This window comes from Helianthus annuus, chromosome 17, assembly GCF_002127325.2.
Source record: "Helianthus annuus cultivar XRQ/B chromosome 17, HanXRQr2.0-SUNRISE, whole genome shotgun sequence".
Taxonomy (NCBI): Eukaryota; Viridiplantae; Streptophyta; class Magnoliopsida; order Asterales; family Asteraceae; genus Helianthus; species Helianthus annuus.
Window position 1 is genome coordinate 194,970,695 of NC_035449.2, and position 18,499 is coordinate 194,989,193.

An 18,499-nucleotide genomic window follows, 5' to 3' on the forward strand; every position below is an offset into this window, starting at 1 on the left:
ATCGACCAGCTGTTCGATCGACCAGCTGTTCGATCGACCAGCTGCTCGATCGACCAGCTGTTCGATCGACTAGCTGTTCGATCGACTAGCTGTTCGATCGATTGGGCCACTCGATTGGCCATCCTGTTCGGCTGTTTTCGATGATTTTTCGAGCGTTTTTCAGCGTTTTGGGTTAGGACGTTACGATGAGGTGTTAAGCAACTGAAATCCCGTCAATTCCGCCCTGTTTTAACGGCCGGGAATCACCCCGTTCGTCGGAACTGGTCGTTTTTGTCGGTCTTTCCGTGTTTAACTCGAAATCGATCATTTTATCACTAGATCTGATGTAAAAACCTTGATTTTACTTAGGAAATGCCCTGGATCTGAGTTGTTTTTGATGATATGAGGTCAACACTTGAAGTTCATAAGAACTTTGTGATGAAATCTATCCGAACATCCCAAATCCGTGGCCCTTTGATTAGAAAAACATTGATTTGGTTGAGATTCCTGAAAAATCGTATGTAAATCATCCGAATCTGAGTTGTTCTTCATGGGATGACATCACCTTTGAAGAACTTTATGGTGACATCACCTTAGAACAGCCCAAATCCGTTGATTTCACGGTTGGAATTCAGATTTTGAAAGATAGAAAGATGGAGAATTGCATTTGGATCAAGAAAGTACAAGATTCGGGTTGAAAACTTACAAGAATCGGAAGAAATCGAGAGATTTGAGGGCTGGAACGTCTTGGTCGGTTAGGAGCAGCAACACAAGTGTTTGGGAGTGAATGGAGGGGTATTTATAGGCAAGGAAGGAGAAAGGAAGGCAAAACTGCAGTTGGATCGGCTGGCCCAGTCGATCGGCTGGCCCAGTCGATCGGCTGGCCCAGTCGATCGGCTGGCCCAGTCGATCGGCTGGCCCAGTCGATCGGCTGGCCCAGTCGATCGGCTGGTCCATCCGATCGGACTGGCCCATCCGATCGGACTGGCCTATCTGATTGGGCCGGTCTGACCAATTGGACTAGTCTGATCAAATTGGTCCGTTCGGAAGCCGTTTGATCCCGTTTTTGGTGCGATTTCGACGGTTTGAGCCATATTTTCATGTATTTATATAATTATTAAATTATTTATTATTATTAATCACAAAAGGGCCGTATATACGTATTTATGTATCCAATACTCAGTGCGTTGATCGAGTTACGCGTGCCTTCGAGTGCGTTCTTCGATGTGATGTGCCACAATGATTATCGGGGCACCACTTACTCATATTGCCATCATCGTCATGACGGTTAGAGTCATAGTGCTCACCCGATAACCCTCGTTAGCGTTGATTACTCACATTTTGACACCTCACGCTCATCGAGAAGGGTAGTTTAGGCCTTTACTCGACATCATCGTGAATGTTATGCAAAATAGGTTTGTAATAGCGATAGAATATGCGTAATTATTCGATTGTACTTCGATTTAGCGATATAATTGATATAGTTACATTATGATCCGAATCTCCGGTGCTAGGCGTAACGAGTGTATCGAGTAGTAACAACGCACGAAGGTGCGGGTTGTTACACGTTGATAGTAACCGTTAGTTTTGAAAGCCACTTATGGCGAAAATCATAATGGGTCAAAAGTGTTTAGAAATGGTTTATAAGTAATATGACCATACGGTGTTAACCGGAGCGAATCATGTAGACGAGATGATAATAAATATCATCTCGTAAAGATAAACGGTCAATTCGGCCAAACGGGTCAAAAGGTATAGACATCACCTTTTGACAATGTCGACTAATGATTTTGTCGAGTTATATCCTTACAGGAATAGATATCAAATGGATATTCGCATCGCTCTTAATTAGCGATTATAAAGCAAGGTATTGAAACCGGGTTAATAAGTTGATCCGAGCCAGGTATGTATAATAGATCAACTCATCATTTGGAACTTGAAGTCCTATGAGAATTAGACAAAGTAATAAGGGACATTCGGTTACCTTAGAAGGCAAACCGAAGGATTTAAATTATAGACAGTGTTTTGAAAACAAGATTTGGTTAAAAATGAGATTTTGGGCATGCATGGCTTAAGCAAACCCTTCGTCGTAAAAGAAGGGTTAAAATGACCAAAATGCCCTTGTAAGCGTAATTAAGCAAACAACCCTTGGAAGTCGCTTGAAAACGCGTTTTATAATCAAGTCAATACATAGAATAAGTATAAAAGCGAAAGATGTAAATCCTTGGTCAAAAGACTCTATATGAGACCTTGCCGTAAAATGATAATCCGAGGGGTGAAACTCGGATTATATGGATTGACATACTAAACCCATCACAAATATAGTTGTGATGGAATATCATTTGATAAATAATGTGGAAATAAGATGCTAGAAATATATGAGCGTGAATTATGCGTAAAGGTGCTTAAATGCCCTTAACGGGTCAGAATTTGGTAAAAAGGTAATAAGCCGAAGACTTAAAAGTCTTAAATTTTGTTAATCCGGATGTTGGATTTCAACTTCATAAGATGGAGAATTGAATTACGGACGCGTAGAAAAAAGAATCGGGTAAAACGGATTAAAAACGAGAGAGTTATGCTCGTTTCCGTGAAATCGGGTTATGCTGGGAATATTAAACACACGAATACGAAGGGGTGTGGTGGGAGTGTTAAATCATCAATGGAGTGTAAAATTAAAATAGGATATACCGGGCTAAAAAAACTATAATTTGTACATTTTCACAATTCACAAGATTATGAGAACAAAATTTGTACATTTTCAAGGGGTGTGGTGGAAGTGTTAAATCATCAATGGTTTTGTACCATAGATGATAGATGACATTTTTATATTGTATATTAAGATTATAAGTTTTGACAAAAAGTGTATTGTTAGTTTTACCAGACCGATCCCAGATAATTGTTTTTACACAAACCCATTTTGACTCTTTGTTGTTACACAAACCCATTTTTGTGACAACCGGTAATTAACGACTCTTAATTACGCGATTAACAAACGTTTTAGGCAATAATAAATAGTGTTTAAGACACAAATTAACTTAATTAGGCTCTTGGTATGCCTAGGAACGCTTATCGAACGTTATAGTGCGCGTATGAGGATTTTCGGGAAAACTGCGTAACGTTAAACGATAACGAACTGATGTCGTACAAAATACTGACCACGTCGACAAATACGAGTTTTATACGTATAATATAAGTCTACGTATTTCTTATTGCAAAATTATCACGCTTTCAAATGTCACAACACGCAAACGTGAACGAAAACACGACTGTAGGAACGCACTGGCAATGAAATGGAAGCACCGGATATGTAAATTTCCCTCAAAACTAATATATTATGATATATTAGCTTCTTTTTCGAATTTTAATGTTCGCAGTTGAAAATGGATCGAGAAACGGATTTAAAACGACAAACTACGCAGTTTACGTCACCAACGCACGAACGTGTCAAATAATAGTTTTCGACGAAATTTTTAGCGGTTTGACTCTAAAATGTTATTTTGCGATATGTTACGACGTTCCGTGGGGCTCGGGTTTTGAAAACCGGTCTCGTAGAAAATTTTGGACCACCTAAACTCGGGGATTGGGCTTGTGGGCCTTGGGCCCAAGCCCAAAACCCACTAAGCTAACCCTTAGTATTTAAAGGAAGTAAAAACCCTAATCTTCTCGTTTCACCATCCGCATACACCCCCTTATCCTGTTTCCTCTCCCCTTTGTTTTTGTCTGTAGATCAATTCCAAACACCCAATTAGAAAAATCAACCATACCTGCTAAATACACACATACACCAACATCAGTTATCCCAAAACACACACTCCCTGAATCACTCTGTTGTCTCCCCTCGACATGCTTGGCCGGCAACCGGAGAACTCACCGGTGTCGATGCCGGCGGTGGATGTTTCTAGCAAACGGCATCCCCAACCTTTCTCCTTCATGTACTTGTTAACTACAGCCCCCACACCCACCCGGTTCGAAGAGAGAGAGAGAGAGGGAGAATAGAGAGAGAGGCGACGGTATGATGAAGGCGACTGCGTTGATAAAGATGAGGATGATGGTGGTTTGTCGTCTCTCGTCTGACCGGCGCAACGACGATGGTTCTGACGACGCGACTCTACCTTCAACAAGCTCCGGTGAGTGAAATCTTGTGTTATAATCCTAGTTCTACTCAGAATTTTAAGATCTTAATATGACACACTCTTATTAGATGGATTTTCGTGGTGGTTCGTGGTGGTGATGTCTACGGCGGTGATGGTGGTGGCTGTTGTCAAGTTATTTAGGGTCAACTTGGTTCACTCGTTTCATGAACTGATTTGGTTCCGGTTCGGGTTCGAGTCAACGGGTCAAAGGCAGTCAAACATGGTCAAGGGCAGAATTTGTTCAAGTTCGGGTCTTGGTTCGAGATGCGGGATCGAGTCAACTCAGCCAAACGGGTCAGCCGGGTCAACTCGGTCAGAACCGAGTCAACTCGGGTCAACATAATCAAACCAGTCAACAGCAGTCAACTGGTCAGCCGTGGTTCGGGTCAGGTTGTTTCAGTCTCGGAGTATGCAGCTTGGTTCAGTTCGAGCGGTTTGGTTTCGGGTCTCGGTCAACACCTGGTCAATGCCAGTCAAACGTCAAAGCGGGTCAGGAAGTCAATAAAAGTCAACTGGTCAAGGATGGTCAACTCAAGAAGCGGTAAAGTTCAAACGACGCGACATTTTTATCCCGTTATTTTAATTATAGTTCTAGATTTTATACGCCACCGAGCTCGAAACCGAATACATTTAGTGATTTACTTACAATTTTGCATTTTGACGAAAATTATATATACATATATTGTTTGATTGACAACTATTGAGTTTTTATAAAATAACGACAACTTGCGTTGTCGGGGTTATTCCCAAAATAGAGAAAACTCTGTCCGTTTTTCGTAAAAAAAAAACTCGAATTTCAAAACGTATTCAAAGCTTAAAGACTACCCTAATCGAAATCCAAGCTTTCTTATAAAAAAAATAAATATAGAAGTTTCCTTCTTTTAGCGACATTTTATAACGTAGGAAGTGAATTTACAACATATCGACAAACACGCTTTACTAGTCAACGATAACTCGAAAACTTTTATAAAACAAATATAATTATCTATATTTATTTCAAATATCGTTAATTCATATGCTTTTATAAAAATAAATATAACGTTTTATATTTTTTTCAATCGACGGAATTCGGAATCTATATATATATTTCAAACGTTTAAGTATTCGAAAATCGTATAAAATAAATATAATTATTTATATTTATTTCAATTATTTAGAAACTGAATATTCTTATAAAACGAATATAATTGTTTATATTCGTTTCAAACGCCAAGTTTTCGAATATATATACATATATGTATATATATTTCTTTATTTCCATCCTACGAAAACTACAACAGTATATTACCGAATCATATACGACATTTCGAATACGTACCCTAATCGATCTACGTATTTCTAATCCGCGACAACTAACACGACTTCGTAAACATATATATGTTTTTTATATATAAATATATATAAACTCATATATCCTAAATCCTTCGGAAACTAAGTCATTTCGAGACTTAGTTTTATCCCGATTCCAAACGGGATCAAATAACCATAGATTGATTATTTTAAGTCAAGATAACAACACCTTCGTAGAGCCGTCGTTTTATTTACGACTCGGCAGAGCTCGGACACGTAGTTTAACTACGTTGTTTTATTAGAAAACTCATAAGTATTCATTCGCAGGAATGTTGTAGAATGCACGCTAGCGAGTCACGTCTTGGAAACGACATCTCGAAGTCGTATTAAGCTAGCGTTGCACAAGAAAATCCAGGTGAGTTCATAACCCCCACTTTTTACTATTTTACATTTTTATAAATGTTTTTGGGGTGGAAAGACATGCAAGTTTTGCAAAAATAAACAACTTTTCGATGAACGAAAACTCATACTTGTAAACCGTGTTGCGAATGAATTTCAAGGAACTTAAATGGTTTATGAATGATTTCGATCAAACATACCGGTTTTACAAAACGCGCGCATATTTACGAAACGTGCATGATTTTCTAATGGGTACGGGCGACACAGTCGAGGTGATTCGACACAGTCGAAGTGATTCGGACTTACGAATTGTACGATATTTATGTTGACTTTTTCGCATGTTCTTTCTCAGGTTAAATTTTCAAAACTATGGAACGGTTGGAATAAGAGAACCCATGGGAATTCGAGTAATTAGCAGGCGTTATATTTCTAGAAGTCTTAGCTTATTTGCTTCCGTTGTGCAAGGAAGATACCAGTCCAGTCACGCCAGCTCTGATATTTCGGGGTGTGACAGATTGGTATCAGAGCTATAGGTTTCAGCGAATTAGCTTTCTATAGAGATACCTAGGCTCTAACCTCACTTTCCTCTGGGGACTTAGATTCATAAGATGTTGAATACACACAGAACGCCTAGTACTCGAATATGGGTTCCAACCGTTGCCGAAAACAATGAGTCAACAATTTTGGTTTTAAACATACACAAGTGTTGTGTTGATACACAGTTCATGAAACATATTCATACATTAAGCAAAACTTTGAGAGTTTTGGATAACATGCATTTAGGACCTTTGGAAAACTTATGTCGAAATACATTAAAGGTCCTCAAATAGAAACCGTGACTAACGACTCGAGCAAAGGCCATTATCTATATTGTCTATACTATTTTAATTACCCGAGCAGGTAACCTACGCGGAACGAAACGTTAGTGCACAAGAATACATGAAACCTAAACTATACGTCAACGGACGTCGAATTACATCACACACGACTTTCGATGCAAGGCCTTTGGATAACATGATTGGGCATGACAACAGCGATGCTAATCCCGTCAGTGGGAGAACTACGGATTGAAATGCGGCATTTTGCCAAGTGATCTTTCAAGCAACACGAATCATGCGGAGGTAGGTTGAAACAACATTTCATAACGATCGATACTTGGTCTAATGAGACTCACAACTATTGGCGCTGCAAAAGAAGTCATATGTCTCTGCACTCCCCTTCTATCATTAATGGCGATTACGCTGTGTTGGAAATTCCAGGTAAAGTCCTTAATTTTTTTTATTGAAATTCTGACCTTTGCATATAACAAGTAGATTTTTGCATTTCTATTCCCTCTAATGGTCATTTCATCGTGAAGATTTTATTTCATGATAGCAAACACTCATTTGCTTATTTTTTGACAAATTCGTATGCTACACATGCGTTGTTTGTTACGCATGTGGTTTCACTTTGAATGGTTGTCTTGTCAACATCTCATATATTATCTCGCTATACTCAATCTTTGCATTGTGATCTAGATGACTCGTATTATTGTAAAGTGTTGACTCCTTAAAATCGAGTTGACGGATTTCTTGGAAAACTCATCTTCTTTTGAGAGGCATTCATGGTTTTTCGTTGTAACCATGTCGAAACTTTCTTATTGTTACATGAATTCATTGTTGGATTGTATTTCAACCAAGTTCAATTGATTGAACTTGCTCGTAATATATATTCGATTCAAGATTCCATATGATGGATTAAGGCCATCATATTCGAAATAATCCCAACAAGCACTTCATTTGCTTTGAACCATATCAGGCTTGTTTGGTTTTCGACTTCATTGAATCGCTTCTTTGTTCACGATCACCTTGTGGTGACGTTTTTCACAAGTGTGAAGCTTGCGCTAATATCGTTGCTCACCTCATGTACGGATTTAATTAATTATTTATTTGTTTATTGATATTAAATCTGCTTTGTTGATTTATCGTATTAAAGCAATCTTAACACAATCGTGTGTTAAGATAATGGTACACAAATTTATGTCATATTTCGGTGTACCACTTAACGGTTCTTTCAGCATCGATTAAACATTTTGTGATATTTATTGCTCTTTCATTTTTGATCGAAAAACACTATTTATTTGTTTCATTTTTCAATCGAAAATCTTATGAGATTTGTTTGAAACAAACAACCAAATTTACTTCGTTGAACCTTTCATCTGATTTCAAACACGGTGACTTTTTTTGTTCAACTGTAAGGCGCAATGATGCGTAACAATTTTGACTCTTTTTGTTCAACTGTAAGGCGCAATGATGTGTGATTTGGCTGTTTTCTTAACCCGTTTCATGAACATGAAAGTTTTCATGTCTTTTGTGTCGAATGTGTTGTCCGGTTTATCACCGTCACCATTCTTGCATATATAATGCTTAAATTCGACGTCAGGGAAATCCTCCACATTCTTCACGACAAGCTTGTTCTTGCGAGCCAAATCAGGAACCCCCCCACTCAGCATATGGGCCGGTCATCTTTACTGTCAAATGAATCTGACCCTCCTCGTGAAGCTTCATTTGACCACCCTCGTGACCCTCCTCGTGAGCATCCTCGTGAACCTCCGTTTGACCCTCCTCGTGACCATCTTCGTGACCCTTCGTTTGACCATCTCGTCACCCTCCGATTGACCCTCCTTGCCACCCTCCGATTGACCCTCCTCGTCACCCTCCTCTTATTCCTCCTCCCTGAGATAGCTAGAACAACTTTTCATAACACCATCAATTAAATTTTTGTTCCTCCTGAGAAAAAAAATCAAGTTATTTATTTCATAGTTTGCCAACAAAAAATAAAAAATAAAAGCTGTTACCATTACTAGATACTGCTTAGGCTCCATTCATTTCCAAACACCCCACAATGTGGGGCGTTGAAAAGAATTTTGTCAAACACCTTATCCTTCCACCCAGGGGTTTTGGATAGGTCGGTGGCATCCACGTTGTACATAAGGGTTACACCTGAGGCTTCCAACATTGTAATATGACCTTCGGCTCTTTTGTATGTACGAAATGACATTTTTGTTGAACAAAATCTTAATAAAATCAATATCGATGATAAACACAAAACAACGATTTCACAATACTTACTACGTGTGTCAAACGAAGTTGCGATGATTTGTTTTGCAACTTCTTTTGCAACCTCTTTTGCAACTTCTTTTGAAACTTTTTTGTCATCTTTTTTTAACGCATTTATTTTAGCATCTATCAACTCTTCGAAAATGCTCAGCGTTTGCCCGAAATCACTCTCGCCGACTATCAGTATTGATAGATCCGGCGGAGTGGTGTACCAGGTTGCTTGCTTCACCTCTGTTTGCTGTTGCTCTGTTGGTTTTGTTGTTTATTCTTGCTGTTGCTTACCGCCTTTTGGTTCTATAAAGAAAAAAATTGTTAAAAACAAGGTATGATTCAACACGGACACGAATCTGTTGTTTAATCAGGACCAAACCATGAGAGAGAAAGCAGGAGATATCTGAACACAGCCGACAAACCCTAATATTGTTCAGAACTATGATTCAGAAACCTCAAACTTAATCTCTCACAACGATTATCCCAATACAACAACGAATAAGGATTACAAAACACGAATCTGTTGTTTATGAAATCCTAATCACCAAAATGAAACCCTAATCTACGAGAGAGAAAAAGTTTCCAAGAAATCAGAGACCGAAATATAAAACATAAACCCTAATCACCAAAACGAAACCCTAATCTATGAGAGAGAAAACCTTTCTAAGAAATCAGAGACCGAAATATGAAACATAAACCCTAATCACCAAAACGAAACCCTAATCTATGAGAGAAAAAAATGTTAAAAACAATTATGAAAGCAAACAAAAAATGTTAAAAACAAGAAATGAGAATGTGCGGCTGGAAGAAGAAGAATTAGAAGGAGTGTAGTGGGCTTTTTAACCTAAAATTGTCTGGGCTTTGAAACAAACAAACTTACTACAACAGTAACATATATTTATCAAAAATCACTGGGCTTTGAAACAAACAAACAAACATACTACAACAGTAACATATATTTATCGAAAATCACTGGGCTTTGAAAATAGTATTTTAACAATTTTCTACAAATAAACAGTAACACTACTATATTTTTTATATATTTCTTTACTAAAAGTTAAAAAAACAATAATAATCAAACCTTTAGAAGAAGTCTTGGATCCATGTGTGTTTGATCTACGCCTCTTAAAAGGTTCGGACTTACGAATTGCACAAATGGGTTTTCGGTGTATGGCGTGAAGAGAAACCAGGGTTTTCAAACCCGGTGGAAAAACCGGGCTTGTAACCGAAGAAAGTGTTTTGACTTCAAGTTTTTGTAGATGGAGATTCATGGATGAGATAGTAACTATAGAATTCATATTGTAGATTAGTGGAATGGAATGGAATGTGAAACTAGAAAAAATGTAATCTTACCTAAAGGATATATAGTGTGTGAAAAGTTAAAAAGTTATTCTTGCAAGTTCTTTGTGGGTGTTGTTTGGGTCTGATTTAACTCATGATTCAAATGGATGATTTCATAATATCTGTTTGTTATCTCTATAATTAAACAATAAAAGTGATGCCAAATTTGTATTGGACACGTGGACAACTCAACATTTAGGGTTTAGGGTTTAGGGGTTAGGGGTTAGGGGTTAGGGTTTAGGGGTTAGGGTTTAGGGTTTTGGGTTTAGGGTTTAGGGTGTAGGGTTAGGGGTTAGGGGTTAGGGGTTAGGGTTTAGGGTTTAGGGGTTAGGGGTTAGGGGTTAGGGGTTAGGGTTTAGGGTTTAGGGTTTAGGGGTTAGGGTTTACGGTTTAGGGTTTTTAGGGTTTAGTGTTTAGGGTTTTAGGGTTTAGGGTATAAGGTTTAGAGCGTGCCACATGGTTTTTTTGGATAAGTGAGCATATGGTTTAGGGTTTAGGGTTTCGGGGTTAGGGGTTAGGTTTTGGGGTTTGGGGTTTGGGGTTTGGGGGTTTGGGGTTTAGGGGTTTAGAGGTTTGGGCTTTGGGGTTTGGGGTTTGGGGTTTAGGGGTTAGGGGGTTAGGGGGTTAGGGGGTTAGGGGTTTAGGGGTTTGGGGTTTGGGGTTTGGGATTTAGGGGTTAGGGGTTTAGGGTTTAGGGGTTTAGGGGTTTAGGGGTTTAGGGTGAGGGGTTTAGGGTTTAGGGGTTTAGGGGTTTATGGGTTTAGGGTTTATGGTTTAGGGTTTAGGGTTTAGGGGTTTAGGGGTTTAGGGGGTTAGGGGGTTAGGGGGTTTAGGAGGTTTAGGGGGTTTAGGGTTTAGGGTTTGGGGTTTAGGGTTTAGGGGGTTTAGGGTTTTTAGGGGGTTTAGGGTGTTTAGGGTGTTTAGGGGGTCTAGGGTCTAGGGTTTTTAGGGTTTAGGGGTTAGGGTTTTTAGGGTCTGGGGTCTCGGGTTTAGGGGTTTAGGGGTTAGGGGGTTTGGGGGTTTGGGGTTTGGGGGTTTAGGGGGTTGGGGTTTGGGGTTTGGGGGTTTGGGGGTTTGGGGGTGGGGGTGGGGGTGGGGGTTTGGGGGTTTGGGGTTTGGGGTTTGGGGGTTGCAGTTTGGGGGTTGGGGTTGGGGGTTGGGGGTTTGGGGGTTGGGGTTTGGGGTTTGGGGTTTTGGGGGTTGGGGTTTGGGGTTTTGGTGGTTGGGGTTTTGGGGTTTAGGGGTTTAGGGGGTTAGGGGTTAGGGGGTTAGGGGTTAGGGGTTAGGGTTAGGGTTAGGGGTTTAGGGGTTAGGGGTTAGGGTTTTGGGGTTTGGGTTTTGGGTTTTGGGGTTATGGGTTAAGGTTTAGGGGTTAGGGGTTGGGGTTTAGGGGTTGAGGGTTGAGGGTTGAGGGTTGAGGGTTGAGGGTTTGGGGGTTTGGGGTTCAGGTTTTAGGGTTCAGGTTTTAGGGTTTTAAGGTTCAGGGTTCAGGGTTTAGGGTTCAGGGCTTAGGGCTTAGGGTTTAGGGTTTTTTTTTGGGTAACTGAGCTTTCGCCCGGCAAACTTTTATAAATAAAAATTGTTACATGATTAAAGGGGCATACCCCCGCCAACCTAGCAACAAATACCAAAACATGCTTTGGTATTTGCTAACTCAGAAAACATACAACGCCTACTAGTATACAACATTCTAGTAGGGATGATATCTTTTCTAAACAAAAACTCGGTAAACGAAACTACAACAATAAAGCGGCTACATCTTATAAAAACCCGGTGCCATCCTTTAACTCTAGAGAGAACTTGGCCTTGAGAGAAGTCCATTCCACAAAATAAAGGAACCCGTGTTTTGGCCTTTAAATCCAGCAGCAGCAGTAAGTTGAAACAACCCCAAAGCATAACAACCCACAACCTGGGCCTGCTTAAAAGCCCACGAGTGGGCCGAAGACTCCAATGCCAAAAACACCCAGATCTGGGCCGCTTTCTCCTAGCCCACACAAAGCAACTACTCTGGACCAAACAAGTAAGAGTTGCATGTAACATATAATCCTGAGCTTGATAGTAACTCGGACCTTCATGAAAAACAAAACCCGGGGCTTGATACAGACTCGGAGATGGAGCTGAAAAATACGGCCGGAACACAAAGATAAACCCGGACTAACAAGGCCTGGGCAAGTTAAAACACTCGGACCAAAATAATAAACCTGGGCCAGCAGGAAGTACGCACCAAACAGCATCATCTTATTTACATAAAACCAACTGAGCTTCGGCACACAGCTATCAAAACTCAGCCCATTCAACAACCTGAAACCCCAGACCCATATGGCACAAAAACCCGGATACATGAGCAACTTCAACAAGGTCAGATAGTAACCAGCAAAACCCGTATCAAGCAGACCATAAACTCGGTGAGATAACACTCCAAACAGCATCAGATTATGCACAAAACAGTTCCACAATAGCATACATAATTCAGCCCATTTCAAAACCTCATAACCAAAAATTAATATGAAAAAACACCCAAACACGAGCAGCAGACGACTCAGAACAAAAAAACAGCAACACAGCAGACGGAGGAGAATATACGCGATACACACACACATAAATTACTTACGTTTTAGAGGTTTCGCAACAATGGGATCAAAATATTTTCCCGACTTTGCAAGCTGAGTGATGAACTGGGCCGACCCACTATCATCATCATAAACATCCTCAACGCAGAAATCTGGGTCCAAACCGAGCTCCTCGCATTTATCGTGAAAAAAATCCCATTCCCCATCAACCCACTCTTCTTGGTCCTCCGCTTTCACCGCTTTCGATACACCACAGAGGGCATCGAGAATACGTTTTTTCTGAGCGTCTGTTATACCATAATCTCTATCAAGAATCCTGTTCAGCGATTCCTGAGGGCTGAACTTGCTCCAATTCGGTAAAACTCGACCTGGGTCAATCTCGTTTTGCAGGTTTGTGGTACAATTCTCAGTACAGACACTTTCTGGGGGGTATAGGTCTAGAGGGACCCCCACCAGGGTGTTTGTTTTGACACTAGCAGCAAAATCCATAACAGAGAAACCATTTGCATCCACATTACCCTCCGCAAGAGCAGCAAATCTGTTCGAGCTTGACTTAGGCATAGGATTACCAGCAGCCTTTGAGCCTGTAACTGTGGGTTTTTGAGTTGAAACAGGCTGGGCTTGGGTATGCTGGGGCTTTGGCTTATTCTGGGTCTTTTTGGGGCCTTGGATAGCCCGTTGAAAATTAAAACCAGACGGCTTATTAGCAGCAGGAATATGATTTCCATTCATCACTTGATGGGTTTGGTCAGAGCCCGATTGGTGAACCGGCGGACACGAATAGGAACATGACGCAACTGAATTTCTATTCTCTTGAGTTTGTTTGGTAGAGCTGTTTTTCTTAATCACCACCGTCTCAAACCCTTCCTGGTCTATATTTTTTCCTTTATCATTTTGCTCATTAACACTAGGATGAGGGTAATTATCACATGGCTGTCCCTTTTTACCCTTACCCATACTACTCACATCAGGCATTAACTCATCCTCTAAAGATTTAGGCCGATGCTTACATTGCTTAAGAGAGTGTCCAAATACTGAGCAATGAGAGCAAATTGGGGGCCTCCATTGGTAGGTAACCTGAAGTTTCGCTGACCTATGAGGATACACAACTTCTATCTCACTAGGAAGGTTACTCGATGCTTTAACATCAACAAGGACTCTGGCATACCCGAGCTTACCCGTTTGATTTTTGCACCGCTCCAACGTCAATTTATCCATCAACTTTGGTTCCCCCATCCCGCTCATGAGTTTATTTATACCCGTTGTGGTCCACAAATCCAACGGAATATTGTGGACGGTCACCCAAAGAGGAACGATGGATGGTTCAACTTTTTCTAAACATAAACCAGGGACCCATTTGTCGAGAAATATAGGAATATTGTTAACCATCCACGGGCCATTTTCTAGAACTTCATTGAGGCCCTTTTCGCTTTTGAACTTAAAATAAAAGATACCTGCAGGACTTTTCGTAATCTCAGCAAGATCATACATTCTCCACAACCGGTGTAAACACCTATCAACCACTCTAAAATCCATGGAAGTCCCGAGGAAATAGCCATACAGGTGCAACGGGTATACCTGAGCTGACATTACAAGGTCCTCTTCAGATATCATAATTCTTGTATTACCCTCAGGGGTAATAGTAGGCGGAAAATACTCCATTTTGACAGTGTTTTGATCTCTAATTCGCTGCATCATTTGCCCATATGATATAGTACCCGAAGCCTGCCTATCCCAAACAGATCCCTGCTTAATGTCCCCTGAGGTAGGCAGCTGGACACGGGGTTTCTTGACAGCAGAAGGCTTTGGATAACCAACTGTCGGAGCTGCTGATGGATGATGAGCTGCTGTAGTATCGATACCATTTAAATCCAAAGGGCGTTGCTGGACATTAGCACTATCAGGAATGGCAGAGGGCTGCCAAACAACAGTAGTATCACCCACAAAATGCTGCTGATCAATCCCTTTACCGACCTGCTCAACATCAGCAATATCACCCTCTCCCATAGAAAGATCCTGGACCTGCAAAACATGAACATTTTCTACCAAAACAGGTTGGTTATTGCCTCCCTGCAAAACAGTTGTCTTCATACCACATTTTTGCCCTGACTTTTCATTCCCTTTTACCAACACCGAATCTGTATCTTGGACCATCCCGTCCTCTTCATCATCTTGGCACCAAGAGTGAACCGAAACAATATCATCATCGCCCATACAGTTATCTCCTCCAGCACCCATAACCTCCACACACACATCCAACCCTTGCTGATGGGATTTAATAACCCGTGGGGTCTTTGCAGCAAATTCATTGACCTTCAAATCAGCCAACATAGGGCTGTACTTAACTGGTTTTTTCTGTTTTCTAATAACCCCAAACCCAGCTATTTGGATACTATTTTGCTTAGAGCGGGAACGAGTTGAACGAGTGATACCTTTAGATTTGTCAAACTCCTGCTGGATTTTCATGTCATGGGCAATATTAGCAGCTCGAATTGCATCCAATTCTGGGTCCCCAGACCTTGGATTTAAACCCCTACTTCTCAAATTTCTGGCACCTTTCTTCGGTGAACAAGAGGCAGGTTTTGCAGGTGTGCTAGGGTTTGTCTGAACATCGTGGGGTTTCGCATTGCTTTCACAAGCAGCAGTAACATTATCTCTAATATTCGATTCAGGGTTTGACGTACCAGCTGTGTTATTAAGTTCCGCACACGGCTCCAAATATTGCTCTGAATCAGGGTTCCGAGTAACTCTTGATGTCATAACATGAGGTGGAATCACATCTGGTGCTACCAAATCTTCAACAACTCCATTATGAATGGATTTCGCACCACTAGGGGACACCGATGCACTCCCAGTGGGTTCAATTAAGGTTGAATTTAACCCATTTTGAGTATGACCAGTTTGAAACCCTGTTGGTTGTTCGTTTCCTAATGGCGGCTGAAGAAAGGCGCATCTTTTGAGCTCCAAACTGGTACTCGAAGAAACATAAGAGGATGGGGGCAAATCAGGTGGACGGTCAGGAGGTAATGGAGGGATTTTTAGTGGGATTTCACCCACTTGTGAAGATGATTCGGGCATGAGGGAGGAAGAAACCGTAGAGAGAGTTTTCTAGAGAGAGAAGTTAGGGTTTAGGGTTCAGGGTTCAGGGTTCAGGGGTTCAGGGGTTCAGGGGTTCGGGGTTCGGGGTTCGTTTAGGGTTTAGGGTTAGGGTTTAGGGGTTAGGGGTTAGGGTTTAGGGGTTTAGGGGTTTGGGGTTTTGGGGTTTTGGGTTTATGGGTTTATGGGTTTAGGGGTTTAGGGGTTTAGGGTTTAGGGGTTTAGGGGTTTAGGGTTTAGGGTTTAGGGTCTGGGGGTTTAGGGTCTGGGGGTTTAGGGTCTGGGGTCTAGGGTCTGGGGGTCTGGGTCCAGGGTCCAGGGCTTGGGGCTTGGGGCCTAGGGGCCTAGGGGCCTAGGGGCTTAGGGCCTAGGGGGGTTGGGGGGTTGGGGGTTTGGGGGTTGGGGGTTGGGGTTTGGGGGTTGGGGGTTGGGGTTTGGGGTTTGGGGTTTAGGGTTTTTTTTTTTTGGATAAAGGGCAGGGCCCGGCAAACTATATAACAACAAAACAAAAAAATACATCCTCTAGGGGGCATACCCCCGTATCATCCCCAAAACAAGCTTTGGGGACCAAAAATATGATATCATCCAACCCCGTCTCGGGGTACAAAAAAACCTATAACTACCCTTGTACACGCTATCAAATTTGCCTATCCCCATGTGATAACAAAAATTACAATGATGACACATTGAATTCCACGGCCACTTGAAACGCATGTTCCTATATATCTTGATCTTCAACCGCGCTTCAATAGCACAAAACACCTTAAGAAACCAATGGAATGTGGCAGCCCAGTAATCGGCCATACACTCGGGCCATAAACTCATCTTCAACAGCCCTACACCACCATCAACCACATGCCGGTTGGATTTGGTCAAGGGGTCAAATGGTCTGTTCACATGCCAGCCCAACCGATAGGAAATATACCCATACTAGGGCCGTCACAAACAGAAAAAACCAACCATAGCCCACCTTAGATACCCCATACAGATTGCCTGGGCTAATACGAACAAAACGGGTCACTGTCTTCAACACTTTATAGATCACCTTGGCTATTATAATAATGGTGAGCCTAACCGTAATGACCCATCTCATGCACAGCACCTCCCAGGAGCAGGTTTTCAGCAGCTGAACATAGCCGCAGCCCTGTTCACAGTCCCAGAGGACCAAACCATAACCCCGGATTCCACCAAACAACCCCTGGTGACCATACAGCAACCACGGATGATCAGACAGCAGACCCAGGTCTTTGAGGCTACCCCAGAGTAAACAGCAGAGCTTAACAGCATACCAAACTCCTTGTAGCAACCCCGGATAACATCTGTTCCACCCCGAAATGACGAGAATGCCCCTGGACCAATACGCTGAATAAAATCCAGAGCCAACCAAGCAAATGAACCAACTCATTTTACCCACCAGTTTGTGAACAGGAGTATAACAGGAATTCCAGCAGCTGGTCCAACCCTCTACACACGACAAGCAGCAGATTTTGAGCGACAGTAACCGAGTGCATAAAGCCTGCAGCATGAGATCCAACAGTATCAACTGAAAACGGTTGATCCAAACATCATTTGACTCTGGAAACGAACCAAAATCTAGCAGCCCATTTTTGGTGGCCAATAACGTACAGCCCATTTTCCCAGCCCAAACCTGGACCCCTTGAAACTGAAAATTAAACCAGAGGAGGGTTTTCATAAGGTAGCCATCCCGAACGTAGAACCCATTGCCTTTGCTCCTGATCGGAACACTCGGACAGCAACATAGAGCCATTTTACCAAACACATCAGCGTTTTTTGAAGAACCTTCTGCAATCCGTATACCACAAACAATCCCAACCCCGAATGAACCATGTCTTCTACAGAACCGAAGATGGTGGCCCAATATAGCAGCCGTCTGCCACTGCCGTAGACCTGGGCCCAAAGAGTTGCAACTCGGACACCAACAGCAGTAGCTAAACACAGATAAATCCTGGGCAAAAAACCAACTCCAGAACCAAAAAACATAAGCTAAACTCTAGTTTAAGTTCCGAGAATATACAACCCAGGGTAACCACCCCAATATAGCAGCATACTTGAGGTTACTGCTGTATCGACGCAGACTAGGAATTTTAAGCCAATGAGGGGTATAAAAGTCATTTAGACAGTCTTGATTCTTCAATTGGAGCATCCAGCTCTTAGCAGCTTTGGGCTTCAACACGAACAGTAACCCAAGATCCAAAGGCATCACCATAGTGCAATGACGAAACATTAAACACCAGAAAATCATAAATATCCTTTTCTGAGGGGTCCACCTGTTAAAACAGTCCCAACCCGTTCCAACCATATCCCCAAAATAACACAGACATAAAAAGTTAGCGAGACACGACCAGTTTCTATGACCTAAAGGTTTTGGTTTGGGAGTAGAGTGCAAATTTGGGTACCTACGAAAAAACAACCTCCCAAACCAGTCCAGCCTTATGTCTCCCCGGTTTGTGTTGATCCCCAACACGCAGACCAAACCTAACATGTCCACATGTCTCCGATAACCAGACTGGGTAAGTAATGAAAGGTAAAGACCAAACACACTCCCTAAAGTCCAAAGGAATAGAGAGAGAAAGCAATACAC

The 18,499-nt window shown here is 41.7% G+C and overlaps 1 protein-coding gene across 2 annotated transcripts; it reads left to right on the forward strand.

Annotated features, from left to right (window-relative positions):
* Positions 1–3,644: 3,644 nt before the first annotated feature.
* LOC110938124 lies at positions 3,645–8,847 on the forward strand. Of its 2 annotated transcripts, XR_004887356.1 has the most exons (4): positions 3,654–4,106; positions 4,181–4,653; positions 5,730–5,817; positions 6,154–8,847. XR_004887356.1 is itself a non-coding variant. In XM_022180599.2 (2 exons), exons 1-2 carry the CDS (start codon positions 3,992–3,994, stop codon positions 4,453–4,455), a joined length of 390 nt encoding a protein of 129 aa, XP_022036291.1. In that variant the 5' UTR covers positions 3,645–3,991; the 3' UTR covers positions 4,456–4,806. The 2 variants fall into 2 exon arrangements, 1 of the variants encoding a protein (XP_022036291.1); XM_022180599.2 differs by lacking the exons at positions 5,730–5,817; positions 6,154–8,847 and having other exon boundaries at positions 3,645–4,106; positions 4,181–4,806.
* Positions 8,848–18,499: the final 9,652 nt, after the last annotated feature.

Coding starts and splice junctions, on each gene's coding strand:
- LOC110938124 (XM_022180599.2), top strand. CDS start 3,992: ATGATGAAGGCGACTGCGTTGATAAAGATGAGGATGATGGTGGTTTGT. Junction 4,107..4,180: donor TCTACCTTCAACAAGCTCCG/GTGAGTGAAATC, acceptor CACTCTTATTAG/ATGGATTTTCGTGGTGGTTC.